Here is a 10604-nt window from a genome sequence, read left to right as displayed (position 1 = left end):
AAAGGAGCCAATGTCCAGATGAAGATACACTTTGGAAATTTTATAAAGCATTTTTTAATTTTGCTAATGAGTTCTTGAAAAAATCAGATTTCTGACCCTCGGGAGCTGATGATTTTTTGGCCCCTGGTGTGCACATTTTTGCATGGGGCAATTTGGACCCTAAGACTGACAAGGAAAAAGTGGAAAAGCTTGGCTTGTCGCTTGGGCTTGGAACACAGGCACCTGGCCCTACAGTGTCTCAGCTTTGTTGCTCCTGTGCAAAAGCTGCTGGCTTTTTGATTTACTGACTTCCCAGATGCTATTTTTCTGGACCTGACTCTAAGTTGAAACCTGATACCCCCTGCCCTGGGTTGTTTCCGTGCCGGCGACTGAGCAGACACAAGCTCGAGGAACAGAAGTCAGACTCTGGGACTGCCGGCAAGTTAGGAGCCCCCTCTCCGGGGTCGTAGTTTTGAAAATGTGGTGGCTGCTGGCTGGACCAGCTGGGTCACTTGCGGATGTCTAAGGAAAGGGCTTGTTCTCGAATGAGACCATATAAAATGTAGCTGCAGAAGGACTCCATGTTTCTGATGAGGAGCCTGACTGCGTTCCGAACCTGTGATTCCTGTTGAAAGCTGCACCCTGGGGGAGTGTGCCCCCCTGCCCACCTCTGACCACATTCTGGAACCCCTGGCGGGGGGGGGGGGCGGGATGTGTCATTGCTGCTGGCTGTGTTCTGCTTTCCAGATCGGTTGTGATTTGCACAAGCAGCGGCTTGACGGCCCGCCTCTACCACGTGACCTTTCTCCCGCTGTACACACCTTGGTAAGGCAGCTGGACGGGGCAGGGCAGCTCTCTCCAGAAAGGGACCGATCTTCTCTAGGCTGCTCACCGGAAAAATGATCAGGACAAGAGGTCTGGGGAGAGGAGGGGTTACGTAAACCCATTTTTTTTTTTTGAAGATTTTATTTATTTATTTGACAGAGAGAGACACAGCGAGAGAGGGAACACAAGCAGGGGGAGCGGGAGAAGGAGAAGCAGGCTCCCCGCAGAGCAGGGAGCCCGATGCGGGACTCGATCCCAGGACCCTGGGATCATGACCTGAGCCGAAGGCAGTCGCTCAACCGACTGAGCCACCCAGGCGCCCTACGTAAACCCATTTTTAAAAAACATTGAAAACTCAGGATTTCACCCTGACCATTTCTTTGCCCTGGCCAGTTCTTGAATATGATGTGTCTTTCTGGTTAAGTAGTATAAAAACGTTATCCTGTGAAAATGCTTGTGTCCCTCTCGCACACAACCCTTCCAGATGAAATGTCTGGGGAAAAAAATGATTAGGAGAAATAGTAAAGCTAGGATTAGTGAGTGGGACACACTGATGTTGCAACAACAAAACCTGGGTATATGGGGAGGCACGGGGTGGGGGGGTCTTCATGATCTTGGTTTTCCAGAACTGCTCCCCGAAGCTTTTCCCTCTTCCTGAAGGAAAAGCGTGCCGCCTGTGCCTGAGCTCTTCGGAGGATGGCCAAGCGCAGGCCGCATGCGACAGTGTGCCGCTGAGCTGGGGCTCCTGCCCGGTCCCCGCAGAGCGCCCCCACGAGCAGGCCACGGACTAGCGTTGCTGACAGAGCTCCTCGGAACTGAGCCCCTCAGGCACTTCGTCTGCAGGGCACCACTGAGAACCCTGGGGCGGGAGGAACCACACAGGGAAGCCACACTGGGGGCCCCGTTGGCGTGTAGTGCATGACCAATGCCTGGCCTGCGTGGGGTGCCCGAACTTTGTAAACTCTGTGTGTCCGGGGACACATGTACCTTCGGGGACTGTATTTCTTGGATGTGTGCCCTGACCATCATACACTGCCTCAGCCCCTGGAAGGCTTGGGGACAGCTTCATCTTACTTGCCAGGCTGTGCTGGGCCAGAACTGATCCCTCAGGCCAGATTAAAACAAAACAAAACGAAAAGGTTCATACAGGAAGTGATGAAGGAAGCCACCTGGCTTTGTAAGACAGAGCTTTATGGCTCATGGTCTGTGTTTTAACTGGCTAAGTCCAGAACCCCCAAAAGGTATATGTGAGATCAATACTGTAGGTTGGCCTCAGCCTGTTGGGTGGAGTCCTGCTGAAAGGTCTGTAAAGACTCCTTGGCCATGGGCCAAGCGAGTGGGTTATGCAGACGAGTTAGCATAGCAAGAGTGAGACAGCTATCATTAGAACGGCCTCCTTGCAAGGCCAACCCTTGGCTGACATCTGGGAACCTTCCTTTGGGGAGTGTTCCTGCCTTTCCCTAACTCGTAAGAGTGACTCACTGGGCCTAGAATGTGAAAACAGTGGGGTTTATACCGAGCATTTGCTTTCTTTCTCTGTGTTTGGAATTTTGGTACGTGGTTGGTGAAAGGTGTCTATGTGAGCAGCCCCCAATTAAAAGCCTGCACTCTGAGTCTCAACCTCCCTGGGCAGAAATATCACGTACATGTTGCTGCATTTTCTTTGCTGAGGAAGAATGTATGCTCTGCATGATCCCTCATGGGAGGGGGAGAGCAAATAGCGGCTTGCGCATGGACACATGGATTCCTCCAGACGCTGCCTGTGCTTTTCCCCCTTATGATCAGGCTATGTATCCTTACCACATCACTATAACAAGTCTTAGCCCTGAACACAACTGTATGCTGTGTCCGTGAGAGCTTCTAGCAAATCTGAATGGGGTGGTGACCTTGGGGGTCTCCCAATACAGTCACCAATGGAAATGTTGCATTTTCTTATCATACTGTAGATGTTGTAGATTATTTTGAAATTTCAATTATATTGATGACTGCACCTGCCACCAGTTTACTTAATGTATTGATAAGGAAGCATATACATTATACATTTTAAGCTGTTTTTAAAATTTGACATTTTTACTGTTATATTTTGACATAATTCATATCCTTTGTAATCCTGAGTATTTTATTTGCTGCATTATTCTGAGAGCCTTGATTCTCAGATGTCCAGGCATTTACCAGGCTGCCAAAGGGGTCTGCACATAAGTTGAAGACTGCCTGCTTTGGGTTACTACCCTGGGCTTAGATGTATTAATCACTAATGGGCAATTTCTTACCTATAAGTGAATAAACATTTAGTGCCTTAAGCTTTATCCAGGGAGAAGGAAGAACTGGTTCTACAGATTACATGTACTGGGGCAGCAAGAGTCAACAATAAAGTCACTTTATGATTTTATAGGATGCTTCTTCAATGTGATAGTTACATATGTATCTTAAGGCTGAGATACCACTAGGAGTTTATAACAATGTTGAGCTTTCTCCAACTACAATGCCCCTTTATAGAAGCTGCTTGTTGAACTTTATTTATTGTATCAAGTCTCAGACTAAATTTCTGAAAAATCTGGCTTTCAGGTGTTTCTGTGATCAAAGATTGCCACTTAACTCCAGTTGCTCCAAGGACCGTCTTCCATACGGGAAGTAGAAGTGAAGACAGAGCCGAGTCAACCCTCGCCAATCCTGGCATGCAATAATATTAAATGTCCTGATGCCACTTACAAAGATAACTTAATGTCTGTTTATGTTCACTAGGTTTTTTATATTTTTTGAAGCCTTGCTTAAGCTCTGAAATTTTTTACAATCTAGTTAATAGTCAATATCATAACATTTATTATAATTTAATATTGCAAACGTGATTTTAGCAGGTTCAGTGGAGAGTCACTAAAGGTCTGATAATAGCTTATTAGAGCAGTCATCTGCTCTTTCCTTGGACACGTACAGAGATGTGTTACCTGCTGGCACATATTTCTCCACCATGAAACTATACGGATCAGAGGATTTGCTAATTGTCTACCACTAAAGTTCTTCTTTAATTGACCACAAAAGTAAGCATATAAAAATAAGAAACTTTATTTGTCATTTTTTTAAAACACTCTTCTGCCTGTGACTCCTTTTTCTTACATGGTCAACTGCACCTGTGTGGCCCCCACGCCTTCATGACCTCGCACAGAGCATCTCCAGGATCATATCATCCATGCTGACAGAACCAATGACGGGCCTGAAGAACAGTTCCACGATGACACTGGCATTGATGAATCTCAGCAGGAAGAGGGCACTGTTCAGTTCGGCGAACCTGGCCTCCTGCCTCCTGTGTGTCATCCTGATGTGGTCCATGAGGATCTGCTGAGTTCCCCACTGAAGTCCCTGAATGTACTTCACGCACTGAAGACCTGGCAGGTCTGGAGGAGAAAAAGGGAGAAGAGTCTCTTTATTGTGAACAGCTCACTCGGCATCCTTAGCTCATTTAGATATGTCCATTTCTGCCCCTTCCCACATTAAACAAGAGTTCAAGCTCCCTGCTTAAAAGGGCTTTCTGGAACAAGGACAAAATGCCAAACCCGTTCTAAGTTTTCAGAAGCAATGCTTCTGTCTGAGAATGAAATATCATCTAGTCATTTTATAGTCACTGTGTTTGTATCCTCACATGTAAAAACTGCTGGCCCTGAGCCAGCACATGCACATTTATTCACTGTGACAGTAGAGTATCATTTAATGAATTACGGCTCCAGTTCACTGTAGAAATAGGAAGACATTAAGATCATTTCAAGAAGTGAGCACTTGACCTTTTACCTATGGGAAACAGGCCATTGTAGAATGACTACAGGTTTTGCCAGATGACAAATATTTCACCATCCTCCCTTGGATTTCCCACCAATACCATGATTGCCCAGCTGATGGGGGCAAACTTCACAGCCGCAGTGACTCATGAGTCTCGTTATAACCGTCTGCCGACAGGCTGATTTTAGTTTTGAGTTCCAGAGTAATTTAAGAGATAACACTGGCCATTTAGCTCATTGTACCATGGTTTCTGTATTGGGGAAGAATTTTTTTAGAAACTGATTTTAATAAATATTGCAAAAGCATCTTTTAAAAAATACTAAAGAGGTCTTTAAAAGCACTGTCTTATAGGTGTTAAAAAGTAAACCTGTAAACATCATCAATTTCAACATGGTTCAAAAGTAACTTTTCAAACAAGGAATGCCTGACCTTCCTGCAGTATTATGTGATAACCCTACTAAAAGTGAATGAAATACAGTGTAGGAAACATAATGTGCCTGTAAGTTTTATAAAGATGGTGTTAAGGGGAGGCTGCTTTTAAAAGTTCTTTGATCCTGCAGGACAGTAATACTACTGTAAAGTTCTTTAACTTGTATTTAAACAATTACCAATTTTACAGTGCTGTTTAAGCGATGTCAGTGATGATGGCAATCGTTTTCCTTCCCTTTCCTACAGAATCCAGCAGTAAAGTATTTTAAAAGCACCATGGTGACCAACAAAGTAGCAGGACCAGCCTACGTTCTTTAAAAAATAGTAATGGTAACAGGCGAGTCATTCCTATCATAGGCAAATAGGTCTAATAAGAGGAGAAGGAAATTAGGCCACATCTGTGCTCCATATTCCATTTCTGATTACCCCGCTCCACACATTAACAATCCCCCTACTACCTACACTCATTATCCAGACTTGAGACCCCATTTTATCGTTTGAATTCCATTGATGAGGGGAAGAGGAGGCTTGCATCAATCTCCACCAGGAATTTGAAGTTCCTCTAGTCTGGATTCATGGCTCCTTAAAATGTCCTCTTGTGAACTCCCTGTCCCTTTCCTCTGCTTTCAAAACACACCCTCCTTTTCCATTGCCCCCCTCCAATCCCCTGGTAAAAGGCAGGCCCATAAAGTAAATTCGGGAAAGAGAAAATGTGGAGAGAGGACTCCACAATAAAAAAAAATGTTTACACATAAAGATCAGAAGATACACAACAAAAGGATAAACATCAAAGAAAGGCCACACGCTTAGCAGGTGCATTTGTGTTTAAAATACACCCAGTTTAGTTGATTAAATTCACAGTGAGAGGATTCAGAGAAGCAGAGAGAGAGAATAAGGGAGATGCATGTGTGTGACCAAAGTATGCTAAGCAGGGTGGAGGGAAAGAAGTAAACTAGTGGAATGTAAAGTTCTGGAAGCTGAGCCCCAGCCTTTGTTTTGTATTCCAACAGAACAAGGCCCAAGGGAGATGTTTAAGAACACTGGCTGAAAGAGCAAGACATGTATTCCAAATGATCTTAAGAACCACCTTGGACACTTACTACAAATGCAGATTTACAGACCCTGGACCACAGCTACCGTATCAGAACCTCCAAGGAGGAGCCTGGTAAGACTTTGAACAAGTGCCCCCCTCCCCCTATGGACAGGCAAGTTTGGAAAACAAGGATATAAGCAAAAGTTGACCTACAGTGATCGCTGGGATGAGCTGAAGGCTCTAGGTCTTGAAATGTGAGTTCTGAGTGAAATATCATCCTATTAAATATTGCTCTCTACCCTTTCAAAAAATGCTAGGCAGCAGGCAGGGACATAACCAGAGACTTCTGGTGTTAGGGAAAAGAAGGTGTGGAGGGAGCATTATACAAACTATCCCAACTCAAGCTGCCTGGAAACTTTGTGCCCGCTTGTGACCCTTTTAGAAGGATTCTGGTCAAAGACAACTCTAGTAATGGGACATACTCAAGAAAAAGTGCTGGGTGGTCCACGGAGATGTTCTCTCACGATTTGGTTGGACTCTGGCACAGAGTCCAGCACCTAACAGCCAGCCTGGAAATGTGTTGCCGCAGACGTCCCCTGGGGGCCAGGAGAGCCATGCTCCATGACTCACTGGCCATTACTATGGAGTAAAGTCATTTGGGACTAGGCTCCCTAATCTGGAAATGGGGTGGAGTAAGGGTGAAGGGCAGAGGGGCTTGATTAGGAGGTCCCTAGGGTCTCTGCAAGCTCTAACAGACAGTGCTCCCGCTCGCAGTCCCTAGTGTTTTTTCCCTACCCCCTTGGTACCCTGATACAGACACTCGGAGGATGACATAGTCCAGCTGCTTAGGACCATAAACATGATCATTCAGAGGGAGACCCACGAAAGGCTAAGTCCAGTGTCCTGCAGGACAGTGTCCCCCCTGGGAGGGGGGGGTGATCTAGGACTCCTTAACAAATGTTTCCTTTTTTTACCAGCCTGAATAGATTTCCTCCAACAAAAAGGTTCTAGTAAATTTCAGAACTGCATCTCAGAAAGACAAGTTGCAGAATTTGCAGTGAACACCAACTTTTTTTTATAGCTATACTACTGGATTCAAAAGACTAGAGGAGAAGGACCAGCCCCGTGCCTCGATGGCACAAACTTTTCCTTAGTAACAGAAAGAGGTAGAGAGAGAAGCAGTAAACCTCAACAAACAATCCCCCTGCGCTCTGCTGAGTGTCCGGCAGCAGCCCACCCACGAGGAGTGCTTTCTGGAGTTCCCCCAACTCTGCGGAGTTACGCGGGATTCTTCGCCGGTGCCCCGACACTCCCCCGACCACCGAGAACTCTTCAGTGCCTGCGCCTTCGGGTAGGCACTGCCCGGGGTTTTTTCTGAACAGAGAAAAGCCTGCGCCCGAGGCCGCGCCCTTACCCGGGTTAAAGAGCACGGTCCCCTTGAGGTAGGCGTACTCCTTGGTACTGATGTTCAGGCTCCAGCACTTGGCAAGGAAGCACTTGATGGCTTGGACTTCAGCGGCCGAAGGCAAACGCCCGGCCTCGGGCGGCGATACCAACGGCGGCGGCGGCGGCTGCAGCTGCAGAGGCTGCAGAGGCGACGGCTCGTCGCCCGCGGTCTCCCGCCGCCTGGTGGTGAGGATCTTCTGCAGCACGCTGGGCTCCGAGGTGTCTACCGTCTCAAAGTTCAGGCGGTCCTGGGCCAGCTCGAGCATGAGCAGCGGCGCCCAGCAGTTGCGCACCAGCACCAGCTGCTGGTCCAGAGGGAGCACCTGGAAGCAGGGTAAGTACTTGACAAAGCGCAGCGTCTTCAGCAGGCCGGCCGAGGCTGCCTCGCAGACCACCTGTGGACTCTTGAGGGCCACCCGCCGCTGCGCGCCACACGGGGGGCCCCACCAAGGGGCCGCGGGCTGCGCCTCGGGAGCCCCGTGTGTCTGCTTTGCGCTCGTGGGCAAGTGGTGGAGGAGGCTGTCCGGGCTCGGGTGGTCTTGCCCGCAAAAGCCGCAGCGGTACGGGAGGGCCACTGCCGGCCCGCCCGGCAGCTGCCGTCTGCCCCCCAGGCCCTGCGCGCCGTAGGAGCGGTCCCACCACGCGCCCCCCGGCCGCGCCTCGGGCGCTTGCGGCGCCACGTGCGTCTGCTTCGCGCTCGTGAGCAAGCTGTAAAGGATGCTGCCTTGGCGAGGGTGGTGTTCACCGCAAAAGCAGCAGCGGTACAGAAGCGCCATGGTCCGCCCGGCAGGCAGTCCCTCTCTGCCCACCGGGGGCTCCGAGCCGCACGAGCAGCCCCAGCACGCGCCCCCCACCCGCGCCTCGGGCGCCTCCGGGGCCGCGTGCGTCTGCTTCGCGCTCGTGAGCATGTTGTAGAGGATGCTGCCCTGCCGCGGGTGGTTCTCGCCGCAAAAGCAGCAGCGGTACAGGAGCGTCACTGCCCGCCCACCCGGCAGCCCCTCTCTGCCCACCGGGGGCTCCGAGCCGCACGAGCAGCCCCAGCACGCGCCCCCCAGCCGCGCCTCGGGCGCCTCCGGGGCCGCGTGCGTCTGCTTCGCGCTCATGAGCATGTTGTAGAGGATGCTGCCCTGCCACTGGTGGTCCTCGCCCGCCATGGCCCGCGGTGCCCGGAACCCAGCTCTGTCCAGTGGCGGCCGCCTGGGATCTATTTATACCAAGCACACACGCACGCGCGTCGGCCGTCTCCGCCAGGGCAAGGGCGCGGAGGGGGGCGCGGCGCTGTGCTTCGGTGTGTTCGCCCTTGACCTCAGCGGTTCAGAAGGGGCAGATCCGCCTTAAAGGCTGAGAATGAAGGAGGAACGGAGGCACGGGAGCTCCTGAACACTTCCTTCTTTCTTCTCATTACACCCTTCCCTGCCTCTGGAAGACAGAGCAGAGAGCAGGGAGCAGGTATTTGGGGGCAGTGTTCCAACTCTTTCCGTTGAAACCTGGCATCTAATTTGCTCCCTTTATTGGAAAGGCAGGGGTGCCTAATAAAAGGAGGGAAATCTATTTGTGCCATCTTTGAGTACTTTCATTAAGTGATCAAACTTTGTATGACTTATATTTTGCATATGGATAGGGAAGTCTCATTTTCAGGGAACTTGAAAAGTACAGACCAGGGACTAGCAGTATCAGCATTACATGGTAACTTGCTAGAAATGCCTAATCTCTGTTCCCAGCCAGACCTTCTCACTCTGAATCTGCATTTTAATATGGTCCCCAGGGGATTTGAATGCACTCTGAATTTTGAAAAGCAATGGTTTTAGGATGCTGTCATAAGCGTTTTGTTTACTTCAGTTGATATTCATGAGCACCCACTTTATGTACTAAAGAGCATGAGTGACCAGGATGTAAAAGTGGCTAATAATTTGGGGATATAATAATCACTAAGAGTTTGCTACAGTGAGAACTTCGGATTCTTCTAGAGGTACTACCTTGGGTAGTCGTGTAATTAACATTTCTTCTCCCACCCCTCCTAATTGAATAATGAGAAACACAGGTTTTGGGAAGCCTGGCTCCTTTGATCCTCACTTGCCACACAGCCTCCTTTCTTGAGTTCTCTACAGGGACTGAGATCCGTGGGTCTTTCCACATCACCGACCTACTCCCTTGTGTAACTAACTGTTTCATCAACCAGCTGCTTAACTTCAAAATCACAACCCTTTAGTCCTCAAATTCCTCATCTCTAAAATGGGAGGTTTGTTTAGTGGATTTCATGGGTCCAGGCCTGAAGACTAATATATACCAGCTGGTCTAGGATTATCGTTCTCCTTTTGTAGTTTCTCTGGGGTCTCAAATTCTGAGCATAAGAGGAAAACCTATGAGACACTGATTTGCATTCAACCTGAAATTTTATTCTGTGTGTGAGAGACCCTACAACACAGAGGTTAAATCTCCATCCCTGGCATCAGATTGCCTCAATTTGAATTCTGGCCCTGACACTTTGCAACTCCGTGGCCTTGGGCAATGTATTGGTTTCCTATTGGGGCTCTAACAAATTACCACAAATCTAGTGGCTTACGGCGACACAAATTTATTATGTTACAGTTCTCTAGGCCAGCGCTCTGACATCAGTTTCACTGGGCTAAAATCAAGGTGATATTTCCTTCTGGAAGCTCCAGGGGGATATCTATTTTCTTGCCTTTTCCAGCATCTACAAGCTGCCTGTATTCCTTGGCTCCTGGCCACATCACTCTTACCTCTGTTTCCATCTCCGATCCCACTCTTTTAAAGACTCTTATAATTACCTTGGGCAAAGCCACATAATCCAGAATAATCTCCCCATCTCAAAATTTGTAATTAAATTACATCTGCAAGGTCTCTTACCATGTGAGATAATATATTCACAGGTTCTGAGTATTAGAATATGGACATCATTGGGGGGACATTATTTAGCTTTTCACAGGACAGTTCCTTAAGCCACCTGTGCCTCACTTTCCTTACTTGTAACGTGGGGCAACAGCGTCTGTGAGATGATCCTGTATATGGATCTACTCCTGTAAAATGTTTGCCTGGTACGTGACAAGTGGGGGGATGTATCAACCATTATTCCCACCACCTTTTAATATCGTGTGGGATAACT

The 10604-nt window shown here is 48.6% G+C and overlaps 1 protein-coding gene across 1 annotated transcript; it reads right to left on the bottom strand.

Annotated features, from left to right (window-relative positions):
* Positions 1 to 3840: 3840 nt before the first annotated feature.
* On the bottom strand, positions 3841 to 8634 carry NR0B1 (nuclear receptor subfamily 0 group B member 1). The gene is made up of 2 exons (XM_006734453.3): positions 7449 to 8634; positions 3841 to 4193 (listed from the first exon to the last, which is right to left on the bottom strand). Exons 1-2 carry the CDS (start codon positions 8632 to 8634, stop codon positions 3949 to 3951), a joined length of 1431 nt encoding a protein of 476 aa, XP_006734516.2. The 3' UTR covers positions 3841 to 3948.
* Positions 8635 to 10604: the final 1970 nt, after the last annotated feature.

The sequence above is a fragment of the Leptonychotes weddellii genome, chromosome X, assembly GCF_054177405.1.
Source record: "Leptonychotes weddellii isolate Sample4059 chromosome X, ASM5417740v2, whole genome shotgun sequence".
NCBI lineage: Eukaryota > Metazoa > Chordata > Mammalia > Carnivora > Phocidae > Leptonychotes > Leptonychotes weddellii.
This window is presented reverse-complemented; position numbering and strand designations above follow the sequence as displayed.

What these genes read in the sequence shown, in the direction of transcription:
- NR0B1 (XM_006734453.3), bottom strand. Translation starts at nt 8,634, where the DNA reads ATGGCGGGCGAGGACCACCAGTGGCAGGGCAGCATCCTCTACAACATG. An exon ending in GACCGTGCTCTTTAACCCGG is followed by an intron (nt 4,194 to 7,448) that starts GTAAGGGCGCGG and finishes TTTCTCCTCCAG; the next exon opens with ACCTGCCAGGTCTTCAGTGC.